The 23024-nt window shown below is 31.4% G+C and overlaps 1 protein-coding gene across 5 annotated transcripts in view; it reads right to left on the bottom strand.

Moving 5' to 3' along the window:
* Positions 1-23024, bottom strand: part of LOC130678162 (dystrobrevin beta) — a 160151-nt gene that overhangs the window by 81791 nt on the left and 55336 nt on the right. For 3 of the 5 annotated variants that reach the window (XM_057485199.1, XM_057485194.1, XM_057485200.1), the window contains exons 3-8: positions 13949-14165; positions 11763-11845; positions 11543-11694; positions 10344-10452; positions 10085-10251; positions 9885-10012 (exon numbers count right to left, since the gene is read on the bottom strand). In XM_057485199.1, the coding sequence (XP_057341182.1) occupies positions 9885-10012; positions 10085-10251; positions 10344-10452; positions 11543-11694; positions 11763-11845; positions 13949-14165 (856 nt within the window). Of the gene's footprint in view, positions 1-9884; positions 10013-10084; positions 10252-10343; positions 10453-11542; positions 11711-11762; positions 11846-13948; positions 14166-23024 lie in introns of those variants that run through there. The other 2 variants (XM_057485202.1, XM_057485201.1) reach the window with 2 other exon arrangements.

The following is a 23024-nucleotide window of genomic DNA, read 5'->3' on the forward strand; positions in this document are numbered from 1 at the left end:
TCTCCGTACGACCAATACATCCGGAGTTATTGATTATCAAAGCCAAAATGGACTTTTTTGCTTTGATCAATGATAACTCAGCGCCAAATCGTCGTAGAGACTTTTTAAGGCCACCAAATTAAAGGGCATAAAATTTCCGAGAAAAGTCAGACAGTCGGATTATTAAAAAAAATTTATTGTCGCCCATAGAGGTATTGAAAGACCAGCAAAAATTTTGAAAATTTTTTTTTCGTTGGTTTTCTTATGATTACTCCGGAACCGTACATGATAAAAAATTTTGAGGTCCAGATCTGAAAACTAGAAACTTGAGGCTACAATTAGCTTTTTTTTATTTTTTTTATACAACCATTTTTCACCAAGTTACAGCATGTTGAAAATCACCTAAAAATTTCGGATTTTTTTTCTATCCCTTAATTTCTGTGACCAGTGTATATATCGACTTATATATAAATAGATCTGATCATATATAGACTTATGTATGATTATATATGGGCTTATAACAGCCAGGTATGATCAGATCTAACTATGTATGGGGTCATATATAATTATATATGACCCCATATATAATCATGCATGATTATATATAACTTCATATATGATTATATATAATCATATATGAACATATATAATCATATATGATTAGACAAAATCTTTTTTCATCGGGTATGCGGATCGTAAATCAAACTTAGGTTCAGTGGCCAGGTTCCCCCGGGATCCTCCACGTAGAATGGACAAGTATATTTTTAATTAGAGTCAGTGAGCGTTATACTAAGTGTTCTCTAGTATATCCTTTTATTTAAATATTTTCACAACGGTAAATACTGCAAGGTGGAAACCCAGGTATGTTAATAAATATTTAATATAAAATACCACAGATAAACTTTTGTAAGAGACTTTAAGAGAGTCTGGTCACTAAATTTCATACTTGAATTCATATTTGAATAATTAAATTTTGTAAGAGACTAAGAAATAGTCTGGTCACGAATTATTATACTTGAATTTATATGGGAACAGTTAACTTTTGTAAGAGACTAAGTAATAGTCTGGTCACGAATTATTATACTCGAATTTATATGGGAACAATTAAATTTTGTAAGAGACTAAGAAATAGTCTGGTCACGAATTATTATACTTGAATTTATATGGGAACAGTTAACTTTTGTAAGAGACTAAGAAATAGTCTGGTCACGAATTATTATACTTGAATTTATATGGGAATAGTTAAATTTTGTAAAAGACTTTAAGAAATAGTCTGGTCACGAATTTTATATTTGAAATTGTATTTTGGATAATTAATTTTATTTAAGTGTTGTTTAACATTTAATTTTCGTTTAGAATTTATATTGGAATAATTAATTTTTATTCGGTTTAATATTGTATTTGGATAATTAATTTTATTACGTGTTGTTTAACACTTAATATTGCGTTTAAAATTGTAATTGAATAATTTTTAATAACTAAATTTTTGTAATAGTTATTTAGCAAACAATAATTTGTACGGTTTTACAATATATGTATTAAATTTAAACCGAGAATTTATCATTTAATTTAATCTTCACCAATAATATTATTAAGACAAAAACCTCTGGAGTTCCCGGTCTATAGGCTTCGGCTTGGGCCAAATACTCACAAACTTAAATAATTACGTACCAAATTTAGGACGTAACACTCGTAAATCATCTATCTGAACAATTTGAGCAATGTATAGTCTTAAAGAAATTGAATTCCCTACAAAAAAATCTCTATTAGGAAATTGCCGTAAAACGAGCCGTTTCTTCGTAACCGTTCCTTAAACATTGATTTGTTTTTTTAATTCTTTGATTCTATTTTGGATTTTTGTAACTACTAGAAATATTAGAAATTTTTTTTACGCAAGTTTCATATTCTTGAAGAAAATTTAATGCTCTACAAAAAAGGTCTTCTAACATTTTTTGCTAAATTCACTCCTTCGAAAGTTATTCAAGGTTGAAGTTGAGTCAAAACGAGGTCAATAACCTGAATAACATTCGAAGGAGTGAATTTAGCAAAAAATGTTAGAAGACCTTTTTTGTAGAGCATTAAATTTTCTTCAAGAATATGAATCTTGCGTAAAAAAAAAATTTAATATTTCTAGTAGTTACAAAAATCCAAAATAGAATCAACGAATTAAAAAAACAAATCAATGTTTAAGGCACGGTTACAAGGAAACGGCTTATTTGACGTCAATTTACTAAGAGAAATTTTTTGTAGGGAATTCAATTTCTTTTAAGAATATACATTGCTTAAATTTTTCAGATAGATGATTTACGAGTTTTGGGTAAAAAATGAAATTTCTGTCAAAAAACTAATAGTCGTAACGATACACCTCTTAATATCAATAATAAGGGCTCAAATTTGCACAGTAATTTTTTTTAGTCATCAGGAATAATAATTTCACAGTATCGAAAAAAAAAAATATAGTCGATTTTTTTGGCCCCGTCTAATACATTCCTATACATAGTGTATAGCCAGAGTTGCAAATAGCGCATTAAATTTATAATTGCATTAGTGTTTCAATTAAATTTTTTTTTATATTTCATAATCCAAAAACAACAAATTAAAAATAATTTTTTCTGTCACGTCCGGGGTAGGTATTTTAATACTTAAATTAGATAATTCGCGGTTATCGATGCACAATAAAGAAATCATTAGAAGAAAATAGCGGGCTACTTCGTTCCCGTTCAATTAATACGCGTCAATTTAGGCGTTAAAAATGTGTTAAAGCAACGTACTCAGTATCGAGGGTGGTTGCATACATGTGTCGTAACTCGCGCTTATTACGATTAGTATTTATTTGCCTACCTTGATGGACGTGATTTGTTTGATAGTAATTCGCCGAGCGGATGCGAATTCTATCGGGTTCCCAATTTATTTACCCTGCGTGGCTACTAGGGTATTAGGAATGAAAGACAGGTGGGCTGCCGGATAGACCTCGAGAAGTCTTATTCTCTACGATTTGGGAAAGTGAAAGGTTTTGTGAAAATGATGAAACTTGTTTTAGAGAAAGAGAAGAATATATTCTGTTACCAGTGTGTTTACAATGCTTATTAATTCCTGTTACAATCTAGTGTTAGTAATGCGGTAGATTTTTAAGTAGTGCGTTTGCTTACCCCTTTTGGGTGTGACCCGTGAATCTTCTAGTCACTTGCAGTGAACAAGTCTATTCGCGACTCGAATCAGATTCGGAACGTACTCACAAGTTGAGCGTAATTCCTTTTTAGCGAATCGACTCCGCACCGTACTCACAAGTTGAGCGTTGTGTGCGGAAATACTACTCACACGGAGCGTTAATTCGCCACAGAGTCCAAATGGGGTACAGATCAGTGTTTTGATCACCGAAGAACGTACTCACAAATTGAGCGTAATTCTTTTATTAGCGAATCAATTGCAGGGTACTTACAAGTTGAGCGTTGCTGCTGCCACCATGGGGCTCAATTCGCTTGGTGAATCAACTTCTCTGTGCCAATTAGACCTGGATGATGGTATTATTCGAGCGTAGAACAGACTTGCTTGTACTACTGAGTTCAGTCTTTACTTGGTTACAACTGAGAGCGACTGACTGTCTTTGGAAGATTCTCGGGGGTTTATATACAGATTTTTAGGGGTCTACTGCGCACCCTGAGTCTCTGGAAGGGATGTTTTAGAAGGTAAAGTGAATGTATGGTACCAAATGGGGTAGGTTACCCTTGGACATTCACTTCGTGACGCCACCAGATCTCTCTAATGCTTTCACCATACGTGGGACATCCGAGAGATCTGGGTCCCAGGGTTGTTTTTCGTTAGAGATCTCAGTGTTGCGACATCAAACACCCAATGATTTTAATATTTACGTAGCAAACGTCACATTTCATTTTTAATCCAACATTTTTCAATTAAAAATTAAATTTCAAATTTTCAATTCGTAAAGTATCGTTAAAATGTAATGGCTTAATTTTTAAATCTACGTTTTCAAATAAAACATTAAATAAAAAATTTCAATTCAGAAAACCAGATTAAAAACTTTCTTTCTAATCTCTAATTCCATATCTAATAATTGAAAAGTCAATCAAAAATTTTAATTAGCCATAGCTAAAGGGGATTAGAAAATTACATTCTGTTTCTAAATTTTCTATTTTTGATGATAAAAATTAAATAAAATATTTTTAATTCTGAACATCGGATTGGTGTTGGTTTAATTTTAAATTCTCTGCTTACCCTCGCGGATTCGGGGTTACTGTGAAATCACAGTGAAATCACAGTGAAATCAATTTTACCGTAAGTTTACTGTGTATTGATGGTAATTTCATAGTGAATTCACAGTCGTTTTGTGCCATTTCGTCACTCTGGTTATATAGTAATTTTACAGTAATTTTACAATTAAATTACCATACTTTCATGATAATTTTACTGTCGATCAGCTATCGATTTATGGTAACTCAACAATGGTAACACTGAGGCTTTATCATGGGTTCACAGTCAGTTTATCGTGATTTCACTACGAATTCACTGTGATTCCATAGTAATTTGATAGTGTTAACTCTGTAACTTTACAATAGTTTCACAGTCAGTTCATAGTGGTTTAACCATGAATTTACCGTGATCCCATGACAACCTAGTAGTATTAGCACTGTGACTCTATGATATTTTCACAGCAAATTATTAGCGTTTTCTCCATGATTTCACTCTACTTTGATAGTGATCTGATACGGTACATCTATCATTAATCCAATTTCAAAATCAAAAATTTGAATTTTTAATGTCATTAATCGATAGAAATGGAATTAAAAAAAAAATAATATCAATTATTTCATAAATGCTCCTATAATTATTTGTAAGTTTAGCAAATACTTGGGCACAAATGTATTTTATTTATTATAAATTTAGCTATTTTAGGAATTTCCGAGCGAAACTTTATCTGTAATTGTCTAATTTAGTTAATTTTATAAAAGCTTAAGACGGTAAAATTCTTCAGAATTATGAAAAAAAATAAATAAATAAAAAAATTGAATAACTTTTTTTTTAAAACTGTATAAATTGAATTTAAACTACTGCAAAAAATAAAGAGAATATCATTTAGATTAATATTTCAATAGTAAATATTTATTATTTATCATAATTTAAAATAAAATATTCTTAAATTAAGAAAACTTGATGATTTACAAATGAAGGTAAAAATTTTTTTTTGATAAATATCGAATTCTTTTAATTTTATAGTATTTAATAAAATAATTTTTCTTATAGCTTAATCTTGAGTATATATAGTATTGAATAGCATGAAGTAACAGATTAAATATTTAGTTCCGAATGCGTGTGGTGGCCGAGTGGGCTAAAGTACATGACTTAAGCTACTCTCAATCGAAGGGTCGGCAGTTCGAATCCCATCATGCGTTAAAAAAAAATAAAATTCCTTCTTTACCGAGGGTAAAAAAATAGCATTTAATCCTCCAGAGGAATAATTACATGAAGTCGTACAAAGGGATGGATACTAAATAATTTTTTTAAACAAGAAAAATTATTTATTGAAAAACCAAGATTAGGATTATTGTTGCTATTATAATATTATTATTAATTTTATTATTATTATCTTTGAATCAATAAATATAGGATCTCAATATTGCCCCTAAATCTCGATGAAAACTAAGCAGATCCAGGATTGAATGATTAAGAAATCACAGTAATATTACTGTCAATTCACAGCGATATTATTGTGATTTCACGAAGAATCTATAGTAAGACTGCTGTGAAATCACTGTATGATCACGGTATTATTACTGAGAAAGCATGACTGAAGCACTGCAGATCCAGCATAAACTGATAGTGAAATCACTGTAAATACACAGTAATACTACTGTCAACTTACAGCTATACTACTGTAAATTGACTGTTATGCTATTGTGATTCTACTATGAATCGATGGTGAAATCATCATAAAATTACCATCGGATGATAATTATCACACAGTAAGCAAATGGCACAAAGTTACAGTGATTTCACTGTCATTTCACTATGATTTCACCGAAATTTCACCATGATTTCGGAGTAATCCCGAGTCCGCGAGGGTACGCTGAAAATTATTTAAAAAATTTAATGCTCAAATGTCTTAACTATGCATGATCTTCCTAATTCAAATTCTATTATATCTGACGATCAACAGTAAGTTTAAAAATATTCAACCCTGAGGATCAAGTAAAACAATATTCTTTCCTGTTATAAGTGCTGTCAAATTTTTTGTCTTGATTACTTATTTGATAAGTAATTTTTTAATTTTTAATCCCAGGTATCTGAATTAGAATTAATTTTTGAAATTTTAGACCCACGTGTCAATTTAAAAACTACTTTTTTAAATTTCAATTTCACTTCTCTTATTAAAAATTGGTTTTTCGATTCTTAATCCCACGTGTTTATATTTAAATTAATTTTTCAATTTTTCAATTTAAGTTGTTGAATTAAAAATTAACGTTGTAATTTTAATCGATATAATTTCAATTACGGAGTGAAAATTCAATTTTTGATTGCAAATATTCTCATTAAAGAATTCGCAACCCTGTGTATAGCCTCCCTGCGTTTAACGTAGTAGTAATGTTCAGATGGTTCCACTTTTGACCACTAGATGGTGTAATTATCGAATGATATAATAATAATAGCAAACGGCAATAATAATAACAGTCATCCCATAGACTATACATTAGACAGTGTATAGCCACCATACATAGACTATACATAAAAGGTTACGTTTTTTTCTCGCGTTACGGACGTTTTTTGCCGGCTAGGGTACCCCTCCGCAACGCGCCATAAAGAACTTCGTTCCAATATAGGTGTAATTTTTTTAAATGAAATGTTTTAAAAAAAAATCCAAAAATTATTAGATGTCAGCTAATTTCAGTGTCATAAAATTTTTTTTTCAAGTTGAAAAAAAACGTAAATATCTAATGCAATAATTTTCTTAACAAATATAAGGTAAAAGACCCAGTTATTAACCCTGGTCCAGTTTCTGACTTTTTCAACTTTTCAACAAAGGAAAATCAATTTTTTCTTAATTTATTGTAATTTATTCTGAACCTAATTGATGGCAATTTAAAAAACATCGAAAATATTAGCTGATTAAAAACAAATATTTTAGCCATAAGCGGCTAAGGAAGCCATTTTTTAAGTAGAGTCTAAACAGTTTACGTTAGGAAGTACGACGATTTAATCTGTGCACTAATTATCATGTAAGTAAAAAAATTTAACTAAAAATAGATGGATAGATCAATATTTAATTGAAATTTATTTTAATACATTTATACACTGTAAAAAATTCGCGGAATGAATGCGGATTATATCCGGAGTGAATGCGGAGTGATTGAATTTTTAATTATTCACTCCCCTTGGAGTGAAATTCACTCCGGAGAGGAGTTTTGAAGATATTATTAATAAAAAATAACTCTACTAAATAAAATCGAAGTAAAAACTCGCGTATTACATTACTGATCAACTGATACGCACACACATATTTAGACACACACTCGAACACACGCACGCACAAATTCGCACACATGTACACATCCGAACACACACACACACACTGCTTAACAGTTTGATATAAATTAATATGAATTAATTTAAATTCATTTAAATGTCAAAACTCTGGACCGGAGTGAATTGGGAGTGAAATAAAATCCGCGTCACTCCGAGATCACTCCGCTAAAAAAAACTCCCAGTTCACTCCGCATGCGGAGTGATTTTTTTTTAAAACTCCGGAACTCTGAGTGGCGGAGTGAATTCGGATTGAAATTCAATCCGGATTCGCTCACGATTTTTTACAGTGTATTAATATTTATTCTGAATTATTCACGTTTGAATTATAAATGTAAGAATTACTATTTAGAATAATCGTATTTACTAATGACTTTATCATTATTAAGGAAATTTTTTCTCGCCCCAAGAAAATTTTCGTTTTCAATTCATAATGTAAAAAGTTTTTTAGGGCAAGTCAAAATTTTCTTGGGTGAGTAAAACTCTTTCGCGCTAAGAAACCCTCTTTTTCTGTGTACTTATGTTGATAAGATCACTCAAAATACTAAGCTTTGTTCAATTTAATATTTTAACTACATACTTTAAAAAAGATAATTATCAAAAATACTGAGAAAAGAAGAAAATATGATTGATACGGAGATTTGGAAACTATAAAAAGAATATATCAATGGCGCGAAAGCAATGAAATCATCGTGGAAACAATGAGGAAATACTGAGCTACCATGGCGAAAACGCCAAAAAACCGACGCAGAAGTACTTTCAGGTCACCGTAAAACCACCATGAGCTTACCGTAGAAAATACTGCAAACTACTGTGAAGCCACCGTGGGACCACTGGAATGTTACCGTGGGAACACCGTGAACTCATGTTCGAAAGACCCTTAAACCACCTTAGAAACAATGGTAAAACACAGTGGGGACATGGTCGGAACATAGTAGCGTGACTGCACAGAAACCACCGTGGTTCGACCGTGAAACCACCATCTAATCTCTGCTGCTACACTGTCGGAACACTGAAAGCGTTTTTCCATAATAAAAACACCGTGGTTCGACCGAGATTCTAACGTAGCGCTGAAACCGCTAGAGCTCCAATTTTAGTTAGGAAGTGATAGCTTATAGCACACATACACACAAATATTCTTAAAAATTTGGTAGGGACAATATAGATAGTTTTTTTACGGATAAACTGAACGACAAAGCTATCCCCGTTCCCTTAATCACGTACGTAGAGCACTCGGCGCGATACCGATATGGTCTAGGTTCGATTCCCAGTTCGGGCTATCTATATTTTTTTCAATTTAAATTGAGAAAAAAATAAAAAAAATTTGGAAAATCCAAAAGTGCACGCCTCGAACGCTCATGTTATGTTTTTTTTTAAAAGTTAAATTTCGAATAAAATTGAATATCCCGCTCTTTTCCCATAGAAATTTCCATGGTAAATATACGGTAATAAAAGTAAAAAAAAAAATAAATAAGGAGAACATTCCTAATGAAAAATGGCGGCAGTGTGTGTTTGTTTACATGTAAGATTGCCGGTTTTAACCGTAATGATTTATTTTTAAAAAAACGAGAAGGCCTACAGTAGTGATTTTCGAAAGGAACCTTCTTTGCTTATTTCTGAAAATTTTGAAAAAAAAATTAAGTAGTTTCGTCAAGTCGTTCTCGAGATATCCGTACCACGCCGTTTTTTTGAACCACAGACTAATGGACGTCCACGATAAATTTTTTTTAATGAACTTTTTTTTATATTAATACATATTGGACAAATTAAAAAAAGTATCAGGATTATTCATTAGTGTTTCAGCTTTATATTGATGTGCTTTTCATAATGTGTAAGAGTAATAGAAAAAACATATATGCACTTTAATGAGTGGAAATCGTGTGACCTTGACAGGTCGGTTATAAAGCACAACCTCTCCGCTTCGCTTCCGAGGCGTGCAATATAAAACTGACAACAGTTATATATTTAAATGTCCAGAATTTTTGCACTCGAACGGTGGCATAAACAAAAATTATAAAGATACGTATCTTTGTTCGGGCTATCTATATTGTTCTCAATTTATCTATAAATCATCTTATTTAGAAGGTTTGCATGTTTAGGTTTCCACTATATTTAAATCCACCAATTTTATATAGTGGAAACCTAAACATGCAAACCTTCTAAATAAGACGATTTATAGATAAATTGAGAAAAATATAGATTGCCCGAAAAAAGATACGTATCTTTATAATCTTTGTTTATGCCACCGTTCGAGTGCAAAAATTCTGGACATTTAAATATATAACTGATGTCAGTTTCCTTAAATACGGCCTTGACACATGCACAACATATAAAATAAAAAAAGTTGTTTTCTATTGCTACGTGATACGCACACAATATGAGATAGATCTAATGTCTTTTCTGGTTGTTCGGGATATCTAGGAAGACTGTTCTTTTCTTTTTCTGGCACACATCTGAAGCTCTTTCGTAATGAATGCCCAATTTGCTTGCTCGGTGATTTCTATAACGAATTCGGATTTTAAGCCATCATCGCAATGATGAATGAATATTGAAGAGTTAATAAATGACTTACAAAACTACTATATTCTCTCGTTTCGTGATCATTTGTATGCCCTCCGGACACTTTACCTCGCCAAAAACAATCTTGACATAATTGATATGAGATACATTTTTGACACCGGTAACGAAACCCTGAAAAATTGGATTTGTGACACGCGTCACACATTATAGGATGAAAAACTGTAAGATAGAAAAATAGTAAATTAAAAGAAGATTGCATAATATTTAAATTTATAATATAAAATTAAACTGAATAAGAAAATGTTAAATACCTGATTCAACATTTGCTATTCTATGGTACAGTGGCAACCATATTAAGCAATGAGGCCCAGCATCGGACATAAATGTATCGAGAAAAGTGTTAACCGTAACCTTTGAATCCTAAAAATAAAAGTGAATAACAAACCATCATTTTACGCAACGTTTCGCAAATTTATTTTTGCTTTATCAGGTGGTCATAATGTAAGATCGATGGTATTAATATTTTAAATTATGATCGTCTGATGAAGCAAAAATGAATTTGCGAAAAATATAAGTGTTGAATATACACAATGAAAAAAAAATTTGCTATCATAACAAAAATCAAGACTACGCAGCTATTTGTTATGATGACAAAACTATCTTGGTTAACGCAACGAAGTGACGTTTGTTGTGGTAAGTAAAGTGAAGTTGCTGTTATAACAAATGATATGTGTTCCGGAAAAATTTTTCGAATACGCATAGAATTTTGTGCTGTAATTAGGTGAACAATATCATTAAGAATTACTAATTTTGCAAGAATTAGTAAATAAGTAAAAAAGAAACTCAAAAAACTTTGTTCACAATTGTTATCTGGAAAATAACTGTCTGTCCAAATTGGGCCAAGCATCACGTTCACAACTATGTTCAATACAGACTATCAACCTTAGCAATTTACTAGATGGAAAAAAAAGTTTACTGGAACCAGGAATTTTTCAGATAGATCTGAGTTGTTTTAGAACAGAAAGAAATTCCTAAGATAAGAAAAATTTCTTGACTCGGGAAAATTTTACTTCACTTAAGATATTATCGCTTCTTGATATATTCTCTTGAGTCAAAAAAATCACTTCTTTAAGGCGCCCTTAGCTATACTTAGAGATATTGGTATATTTTTCAAAATAAATAGCGTTTAATATCTTAACCATAATTTACAACCGCAATTTATGTCAAATATAAAAAACTCGTGATAAATTCTTAATGATATTGTTTACCTAATTAAAGCACAGAATTCTATGCGTGTTCGAAAAATTTTTCCGGAACACATATCATTTGTTATAACAGCAACTTCACTTTACTTACCACAACAAATGTCACTTCGTTGCGTTAACCAAGATAGTTTTGTTATCATAACAAATAGCTGCGTAGTCTTGATTTTTGTTATGATAGCAATTTTTTTTTTCAGTGTAGACAAAATATTAGTATTATTATGAAGTTTAGCTTATATTGTATTTACTGGTTTAAAAATTGAGGTACTAAGATCTTCTGAATATGGGAAAGACGGTGTTTCGTATACCGCAGCCGGTAAAGACAAAATTTCTTTTAAATATTCGGTAAACTTCCAGTGCATCATATGTCCATTACTATCCGATATTTGAGAGTAAATATCTGGAAAGAACCGAAACTTTTGAATAAATTAAGCTTTATCCAAACCTTTCCTATATTGTGCAACTTACAACGGAACTTGTCGATAAGTTTTCCTGCACATAAAGTTGCTAATGCCACTTTTATTGAAAATACTGTTACCTTATTGCTTTCGCTTCATGAAACATAAGAATAAAAAACGTTATAAGTACTGGTATAGTTATGCGAGAAAATGACTATTAATTATATTATGACGTATTGCAGCCACTGACGGGCCTAGTCAGCGTATGAATACTGTATTTTCATACTTGAATCATCATGGAGGATGAGGACAGATATGTGGCGGCAAGTGACAGCTAGTAGCTGAATTACTGACGTCAAGAACGTCTCATGACCGTCGTTTAAAGTAACGAAATCCACTTGTACTGCTCGATATCCGACATTTTTAATGGCCGAACGTTTACTATAGGGCATTATTAATAAATCAAACCATATGGAATATGACATTGATCCGAATAATTTTGGCATTGAAAATATAATGAAGGGTTATGAGATAAATAGATTTATAGTAATCATTACGTGATGAAGATGATACTTTTAGCTACTATCAGAATGATCATACCCATCTGATAGCGACAACGTTAGGGCAAATATTTTGAGTACTCTCGATGTTAAATTTTTGGAAATAGATTAAGAAATTTGGCATCGTAAGAGTACCTTTCTAGAACTCCGATATAATGACTTCTGTTTGATGAAAGTGAAAAAAAAAACACTGTGGAAAAATCAAGATATGAAATTCGAGAATACCATCCTGACAAAATAGCTACTGAACCCCAGCCTTTATCCTCTCGCGAACCCAGTACTGATGACCGTAATTTATTCTGGGATTTCATGAGACAACTAAGATCTAGTAAGTACCAAGAACGAAATCTTTGTTTAACTTACGAATTTAATCAAGAAATGCCGAGAATCATTCAGTCTAACGATCCATTTCAATGGTGACGATAAGAATTATATGTATTCACACAGCTTTTGCCGATCGCAAGAAGGTACTTGCCAATATCATGTACTTTTATCGAATGCTATAGATTGTTTTCTCGAGCTGGTAAAATAATAATCGTGGAAAGAACGCGTTTGCCACCAAAAGGAGTTTTACACTACTTTTTATCATAAAAATGTATCTCAGAATAAATATACTTTTCTTACATATTTTTAGAAGTTTTCTGTATCTGTGTTGTGTTACGTCCCAGCCTGTATGGCAGATGACGTAAGCTTTTACTTCCTTAATTACCGACCTGAAATCTAACTAATTATATTGTATATCGATAATCTAGTAATTCCAATAATATTTAATTAATCATATAAAATAATATAATATAATAATAGAATAATATTATTTAAGATATTTGAACGTTAAGGTTATGAGTAATAGTTGATAAAGTTATTTTTCTATATTTTATCAAATATAAATAAGCGCTGACGCCTCGAGTTAATGCAGCTGCACAAACATCTATTTTGTTTAAGATAACTTTTGTTAATAGATAAGTGACTCATTTGTAAGTAACAAAAGTGGAGAGATCGTAAGAATTAAGTATATTCAACAAATATTAAAATGGATCATTCGAGAACATGCGTTATCTCGAATGACCCCTCCATATGAATCGATGCGCGGGTCTGATGCCCAAACGTATTGATAAGAGTTACTTTAGTTTTTCTCGATCAAGAGAAGTCAGTCTGAATTATAGAATCATCGAGAGCAGTCAGGCTCAGAATAAAGCACTTAACTTCGTTCTCACCTTTTCGAAGCTATTGTTAAGAATAACTTAACAATATTATAATACCACAATTGTACGTTTCACAAATTCTCCAACTATCTCTTTATTCGTTGAATAAAACAGATCCAGATAATATGTTTAATAACATATAAATATAACCAGTTTATTTCAACCACCAAATGATGGCTGTTCAACCTATACTTAATTGTTATTTATAATTATATGTAAGTTTTCATCACGTCCAATTTAAATCGACCGTTCAACTACGCCAGCGCCAAAACATCAACCAGGACGTAACAGTTGATTAAAACCAATCTTCAAAGCATAAAAATTTTTTTTTTTTTCAATTAACAACTTTACTAATGACTAAATACTCGATTTATTTGAATAGCTCAAACTATTCAAATGTTTAGTAAATGTTCACAACATTTATTAAATACTTTTTAACAAGTTTTCAAAAAATTGTAGCCAAAATCATTGTATTAATAAAATTTCTGTCATACCCGCTCATGTATGTAACCAATAACCAGTTCATTAGTAGGGCCGTCGTTGCATCAACTTTACATTGCTGATTTATTGGGACTCTTTTATTAAGTGCATGAAACAACGAAGATAATAAGGTTTCCAGTCTTGAAACACTCAACATGTACGATGATTCCAATGTGTTCAAACCATTTTCTCTAAACGCTTCAATAACATTCCAAATATCTACATTGTGAACTGAAAAAATGTGTGAAAAAATTTAGTGCATTAGAATTATAGTTAAATATTTGCATTAGGGTGATCCAAAAAATAACAAACTTTTTTTTTTTTCTTCCAAACAGGTTCAAAAGTTTCATTTAGATAAAAAAAGACGCCTGTGAAAATTAGAGCTCTTAATATTAACATTAAGAGGTTCCTCATCGCACTTTTTTATTTCCCATAAGAATAACATAGGAAAAATTTTTTTTACGTCTTCTGATTTTTATAAGTAGCTAACGATGAGTCATAGGAATAAATGGCAGGCATATTTTTGTAGGGAATTGATTGCTCTACAAAAAAAGATTTTTATCATTTTTTGAGGAATCTATTTGTTCAAAAGTTATTTGAGGTTGAAGTCGAATTCATATTAAATTTTGAGATTTTCTACTTTTCCGGCGAAACTATCAGACTTATTACAAAATATCATCAGACCTTTTTTGTAGACAATTTTATTCCCTAAAAGTTATTTCTAATAAAGTTTTTTCGAATTCCGCATTGTTTTCTAGTTATTTTTATTTTAATGTCATGCTCATAAAAAAATAGTCTTCTGATTGATTTTAAGAGCTTGACATTAAAATAAAAATAACTAGAAAACAATGCGGAATTCGAAAAAACTTTATTAGAAATAACTTTTAGGGAATAAAATTGTCTACAAAAAAGGTCTGATGATATTTTGTAATAAGTCTGATAGTTTCGCCGGAAAAGTAGAAAATCTCAAAATTTAATATGAATTCGACTTCAACCTCAAATAACTTTTGAACAAATAGATTCCTCAAAAAATGATAAGAATCTTTTTTTGTAGAGCATTCAATTCCCTACAAAAAAATAGCCTGCCATTTATTCCTATGACTCATCGTCAGCTACTTATAAAAATCAGAAGACGTAAAAAAAATTTTTCCTATGTTATTCTTATGGGAAATAGAAAAGTGCGATGAGGAACCTCTTAATGTTAATATTAAGAGCTCTAATTTTCACGGTTGAGCGCGTTTTGATCCCCAGACAATACATCCCCGACAACTCATCCCCGACAAAATATCCCCAAGAACTCCCACTCGGTTATTTTAGTCGTAATCTTGTTCAGAGTAACAATTCCAAACAAGAATTGATGTTGTGAGTATATACAAAGATGATGTCACATAAACCGCCATTTTGATGTTAAACTGACACGTGTACACTTAAATATCTACCTGAAAACTGGTCGATAATTTGTAGATATCGCGAATTAAAATGTGTAATTTGTGTAATTTGCCGCGTTAAATCACCAAACTTATAATCTTTATCAAACTTAAAGTTTAATAGACACCGAACAATATTAGGTTTCATCCCAGATGTGTTGGTGGAATCCCTGTGGGAAAGGTCTTATAAAATCTCATAAAAAAAAATTGGCTATGAGAAAACGATCAGTATTTGTCCACGAAAAATCTCAAAAATTCTGATACAATTATTTTCTCATAGATGGTGCATCAAAAAAATTTTTTTCTTAAAATTCTCATATAAATTATCAGAATCTATAAGAAACAGAAGCTGTAATATTGTAATTATAAGTATTTATAAGTTTTCGAAAAATGTAAAGTTTACAATTGAGTAGATTTTGGAAATGAATAAGATTGTATGAGACGATTTCTAAAGTAATCATACAAGATTTGATACTGATTAATCAATGTGAGTACAGTTATTTTCCATATAGTTTATATGCTAAATTATTGAATTTTTTAGCATGAATTCAAAAAGTTTCTATTATGTATACTCAAGAATATTTGTATGAGTATTTACGCGGAAAATCTTTAGCAATCTATTCACGAAAAATCTATGAAATTGAGTCCGTTTATTTATTCATCAAATTTACTCAAGTAAACATTAATATTAAATATTAAAGTCATGATGTATTATGGGATATACCATAGTACAACCCAAACAGGTACTTGTTGGTCTGTCAAATGACAGGAGTACTCGAATAAAATCGTATTGAAATTTGGAATATAACACTTCTGAAATAAATGTCTTACCAGGGACACTACAAATCGTAGGCGCGATCTCGTGGCGAGCACCGAACTACTCCCGCTGCTGCTGCCTAGCACCGGTGACTTTCCCCTTCTCCATATCGATCTTTTCTCCCGAGAAATTTTTTCTCTTGGCTTAAGCAACTTTTATTATCTTGGTCGGAGAATAAAAAAATACTTGCGTAAAAAGAATAGTACTTGTTCCGAGAAAATTTATTTTCTTCAACCAAAAAAATGCAATATCACTACAAAAAAATAATGTATCTTGCACCAAAAAAAAAAAAAAAATGGGGCAAGATACATTACTGGGTTTGTAAAAAATCACATAAAAACTTATATTTTCACTCATCTCCGAACAGTTAAAATACTTAAAGTACAAGAAATAGTGATAATATTAGTATTTTGGGTGTAAATTCTTATAAAACAAAAATGAAGTTAAGCAATTATTTTTGAATGAATCTGATAAAATTAATATTTTATGTGAATGGAAATTATTTATAAAATCTCATAAGTACTCCATAATATTTTATAAGTAATAGCCTTCTAACTAAAACTTACAAAAACTCATAAATCACATAGCTTTTAAATTAAAATTAAATCTTTTAAGTTTTTACAAGTTAATTCGATTATAGATTTTCTTACTAATTCTCATAAAATTTTTATGAGAAAAAGGTCTGCATTTGTCCATGTGATTCCTGATTCAATCTCATAAAATTTCGAAGAAATACATGTTAAATATTTTCTCATAAAATATGACAAATATTTTATGATATTCAATAAGATATTATCTCCTAGGATAACTCTTACTAAAACTTATAAATTCTGAAAATTTCGTATAAAAAAATAATCTTATTGAGATTTTGTAAGTATTATAACATCGGAATTCGCCTGATCAATTCTTATTGAAAATTCATTAGAATAAACTGTAACAATATTATAGAAATGAAAGTACTTATTGAATCTCATAATCGTTGGCGGAATTCGAGTCACAAAATCTCATAAATTAAAAAATCTTACTCATTCTTTTAAAAATCTAGTACGGAAATCATGATAGGAAAACATCAAAAGCTTTGACTCATAGATTCTCATAAAAATTCATATGAGAATTTTTTTAAATCTCATAGATATTTTCGAAGCTCATAGATTCTCATAAAAAATATTCAATATTTTATCAGAATTTATGAGAGCTTTTCCACAGGGATCGTCAGTGAGGCACCTCCAACACATCCTGCCTCATACCTAACACTGAAGTTACCAAAAAATTATAAATGGGTTGGACCTATAACGCCACCGTCCATCGTACGGTTTTAAATAAAATTAATTATTAAATATTTTAATTTTTATTTAATCTATTACAAGATGGTAAGTAACCGGCTACACGTATGTAATTAAACGCCATCTATGTGTACACGGCGGACTTTTCTATTGTTTATGTGCCACATCACCATACAAACTCATTCCAAAATCGTTTTGAATAGAAGTCCCCAGGGTCAACCATCAGGGGATGACCTGTCCGGGGGATGAATTGTCCGGGGACCAAAACGCGCCCAACCAATTTTCACAGGCGTCTTTTTTTATCTAAATGAAACTTTTGAACCTGTTTGGAAGAAAAAAAAAAAGTTTGTTATTTTTTGGATCACCCTAATTTGCATATTGTATTAACTAGTTATTTTTATCTCGAATTACATCTCACTTTTTTAACTCGAAAACTCTAATCAAACGTTGTAGGATACAGTAATCATCTTTTCTCCTCGACGGGCGGAAAGCGTCAACTTTCGTCCCGCTGTGCAAAACGAAGTTGCCGCTTTCCGCCTCCGTCGAGGAAAAAAATAGCATACACTCCTCGGGAAGTAAATAAGAAAGCTTCAGATCACATGTTTGTTGACCTCGGCTTCGCCTCGGCCAACAATTACATGGGATCTGAGACATTTCTTACTTTACTTCCCTCGGTGTGTAATATACTATAGTTTCTTTTTTTTCTTAATTTCGATCGTGATTAACCTGAATTTTAGTGTTTTCAATAAAGGTTGATCAGAGTTTTTGGGCAAAGTAGATGAAGTACAATAAATTGAATAAAAAAAAAATTTTGGAAAATCCACGATTGCAAACCTATATCATTAGTGTCAAAGGCCGTGGGACGATAAGTACCCGGGAAAAAATGATCAGACCTGACCATGCCTGTTCATGTATGATCAGGCCTGAAATTAGACCTGATCATGCCTGTTCATGTATGATTAGGCCTGATCATACCTGTCCATGCCTGTTCATGTCTGAAGCGTTGAATACACTCAGGCCTGATCATGCCTGTTCATGACTGTTCATGTCTGAAGCGTTAAATACAGTCAGGTCTGATCATGCCTGTTCATACCAGTCCATGCCTGTTCATGACTGGTCATGTCTGAAACGTTAAATACGCTCATGCCTGATCATTCCTGTCCATGCCTGGTCATGTCTGTTCATGCCTGTTCATGTCTGAAGCGTTAAATACGCTCAGGCCTGATCATACCTGTCCTTGCCTGTTCATGCCTGGTCATATATGTTCAGGTCTGTTCATGGCTGTTCATGTCTGCTCATAGATCTAAAATTTTGTTGACCAAGAATCTATCACGTATAAGATTTTTATTACTTGAAGTTCATGCGAAACTTACTTTTCAACTAAATCTCTTAGGTCAGTGGGTAGCGAGATACACTTTCGAGCGCAAGGTCCACGGTTCAAATCCTGCACACGCCCGAATTTTTTATTTTTTTTATTTTTATAGCAACAATTATATACATGTATAATTGAATATAGTTATACATAATTATATATAATTATATAGGGCCATTTTTTATATATAATTTTTTTACCCGGATGGGCATGAACAGACATGAACATACCTGATCAGACCTGAACATGCCTGATCAGGCCTGATCAGACATGGTCATTTTTCATGTCTGATCAGGCATGGTCATTTTTCATGTCTGATCAGGCCTGAAGACTCATGCCTGTTCATGTCTGATCAGGTCTGATCATTTTTTCCCGGGTATACCGAATCGGCCCCAGATAGGGATCGGGCTCATTTTTTCAGGGAATGTTTGTACCCATGAGATACTTCGATGCTGCGAGTTTCAGGTCTTTATCTATAACCACTTCGGAGTAAATCGAAAAATACTGAAAATTAGAAAAAATTGATATTCTCAGAGCGTACTTATTCGTTTGATCTGAAAATTGGATATGTTTTGGGGGTTGATGGTAGCTATCTGGAAAAAAAATAAGAGCTATTTCGGCTCACAAAAACCTAAAAAAAAACGAGTTTATATTTTTACTTTCAATTTTTAAGCATCTTACCATTACGACACAGTTATGAAAATATTTTTTTTGAATTCCTCATCCAATTTCCTATGAATCTGTGGCCTTTCGAAATTTTTAAAAATGGTACTACCCTGATTAAAAAAGTGAATTGAAAAGTATTGAAAAAGATGAGAAATGAATCCTTTCGAATACTTTCTATACCCCAAGGTATTCATTTTGACATAAAATGAATACTTTTCAATCCCAAAATAATAAAAGAATTTCTGAACTTCCGAGGAATTGAAAAAGATTCAAATGAATTGATATTTTTAATCTTTCTGAATCCTTCTCAATACCTAAATAGTCCGATATTTCGGATCAAGTGTGGGATTGAAAAAGATTGAAATGAATTGAAATTTTTGAATCTTTCTGAATCCTTCTCAATACCTAAATAATTTCACATTTCGGGTCATGAGTGGGATTGAAAAAGATTGAAATGAATTGAAATTTTTGAATCTTTCCGAATCCTTCTCAATACCTAAATAATATCACATTTCGATCAAGTGTGGGATTGAAAAAGATTGAAATGAATTGAAAATTTTGAATCTTTCTGAATCCTTCTCAATACCTGAATTCTTTTCATTACTTTCGAATTCCACTTTGGAATTGGAAAGTATTCAAACGATCGAAATTTCAATTCCATTCAATACTTTCCAAAACCGCCGAGGGATTGAAAAGAATTGAGATAATTTTCAATACTTTTCAATTCACTTTTTTAATCAGGGTACATATTGAAAAAAAATAAAAACCATTTTTTGCTCAAAAATCGGGTTTTTCTAATAATTTTACTCTTGAACTGATAAAATACAAAACTTACTCGTTTACTAAGGTAGAGAAAACCATAAAAGAAATAAAATATCCTTACATTATTAAAATAATTTCATTCAATGTACCTAACTATTATTAAAAACTCTATCAGTAACTGTAATGAGTAAATCAGTATTCATTACTATTGTTTATGTAAATCAACGTTGTTTCAGAGAACTTAAACGTTCCCGCCCAATATTCAATGAATTTAACAACCACAAGATGGCACTGTAATTCGAAATTGGTAACACTGTTTTTTTTTTGTGAAAAGTCACTAGATCTGTAGATAACCTAAAAATTACTGAGTGTTGACATTCCAAAGAATTGGCTGTACTATTATCTATATTTAGTAATTATTTTTAATTGTTTAAATAACTATTTAAGTGAAAATATGTCGACCCCTGACGCTAATAATCCAAAGTGTTGTATTTGTTCGAAGTACCTGAAAAAAATGCCGGGTACTCCAAAACATATAGAATCTGACGAAGAAGCTGAAGAGTTTTTAACTGTTTTTGAGTGTCCGATTGTAGTTGGTGATATTCTTTGTTCGAATTGTCGCGTAAAAAAATAAAAAAAAAACCAAACTTGAAGATGAGAATCAGGAATTATCGTTGGAATATGAACTACCTTCAGATAGGAGTGATCTTTTAGAAAGAACAGAATCGAGTTTATCAACGATGACTTTATCTCAATCAAGTACTGATGATCCATCTATTCATTTAGATGTTGCCTGTAATAATGAAATAGAAGAATGTATAGAAGTTCAAATGAAGAGAACTGTTGCGACTCATAGATATTGTTATGTATGTTCTGTTTCAAATCAAAATCTAGTCGTTGTTCCTCAAGATGCCCGTATGATATGCTTTATAAAGAAAAGAATTTTTATTCCGAATGGGAATCGATGCTGCAGCGATCATCTCATAAAAAAACGCTTTTATACGGAGAATTTGAACCACTTGAAAGTTTATTCTAATTGGAGTTACTTAAGATCTTCAGAATTGTCTAAAATGATGGAAAGTTTGGCTGTAGAATGTGATTCGACACTTCTCGATAAAATGGATGATTTTCGAATAACTGATGAGCAACTTTTTATATTTACTGGATTACAACGTGTAGTAGATTAATATATTTAATTGCAGTTTTAATTGTTTATGGATGAAATATCAGCGTTGAAATTAATAAATAAAAAAAATTATTTTAATAATGTAAGGATATTTTATTTCTTTTATGGTTTTCTCTACCTTAGTAAACGAGTAAGTTTTGTGTTTTATCAGTTCAAGAGTAAAATTATTAGAAAAACCCGATTTTTGAGCAAAAAATGGTTTTTTTTTTTTTTCAATATGTAGTACCATTTTAAAAAATTTCGAAAGGCCATAGATTCATAGGAAATTGGATGAGGAATTCAAAAAAAATATTTTCATAACTGTGTCGTAATGGTAAGATGCTTAAAAATTGAAATTAAAAATATAAACTCGTTTTTTTTAGGTTTTTGTGAGCCGAAATAGCTCTTATTTTTTTTCCAGATAGCTACCATCAACCCCCAAAACATATCCAATTTTCAGATCAAACGAATAAGTACGCTTTGAGAACATCAATTTTTTCTAATTTTCAGTATTTTTCGATTTACTCCGAAGTGGTTATAGATAAAGACCCGAAACTCGCAGCATCGAAGTATCTCATGGGTACAAACATTCCCTGAAAAAATGAGCCCGATCCCTATCTGGGGCCGTTTCGGTATACTTATCGTCCCACGGCCTTTGAAATCGTCAAGCTAATTTGGTAACTCATCACGGCAAGAATTCATGCTTTGTAATCTAGCAAATTTTTTCAAAGATTATCAAAAATTAACTTCGAGATTGGATATAATACTCCACAATCTAGCAATCTATATTTTCATTTTTTAGAAATATAAATTGCTTGGAGAGAAACTAGTGACTGAAGTATTAATTTACTGTGTATGTGCAACAAAAATAATCTTGTTCGTTCAATTAGTTGAAAAAAAAAATTAAAATAATAACTTCTTTTAAATACTAAAAAATTTTCGAATATTATTATAATAGAGTCTTCCCTTTATAATCAAGCATACTTTCAGGTAGGAAAATTGTTTTTTGTTTGAAACACTATGGTGTAAAAGCAACACGGAACTATGTTAACAGCTACTCGGGACAAAATGATCAGACCCCAACAGGCATGAGTCTTCAGACCTGATTAGACATGAAAAATGACCCGGCATGATCAGACCTGAATTATTTAATACTTTAAATAATTTCCCATCCTTAATTAATAGCATCTCTAAAGGTGTTTGAGCTTTTTTTTCTGAAAAGCTTCTTAATAAGAAACTCTTATTTGATCAGTCCAACCGTTGTGGTTTAAAACTATTTCAAAATGATCCAAGCATCTGTCATGGTGCACTGAAACGTCAAATGTATCAAGTCAATCGATCGAAAAACAAAAAGTGGGTTGGATGTCACAATACTTCTCGGTTGATTTTTATTGATTTTTTTTTCCGCATTTTCGTTTATCACCGAATCAACTAAACTTGCGATTTAGTATTAATGTTCTGAAGTGGCATGTACGAGAAGCGGTATGTGAGTTATTCTTTTTACTGCTACTAAATCTTCACTCTTGAAAATTTGGACCCCATGCTTGTCAATCATTTTCCCCTCTTCATTCAATTTCGCTCGCAAATAACGCACATAA

Source organism: Microplitis mediator, chromosome 1, assembly GCF_029852145.1.
Source record: "Microplitis mediator isolate UGA2020A chromosome 1, iyMicMedi2.1, whole genome shotgun sequence".
Classification (NCBI taxonomy): domain Eukaryota; kingdom Metazoa; phylum Arthropoda; class Insecta; order Hymenoptera; family Braconidae; genus Microplitis; species Microplitis mediator.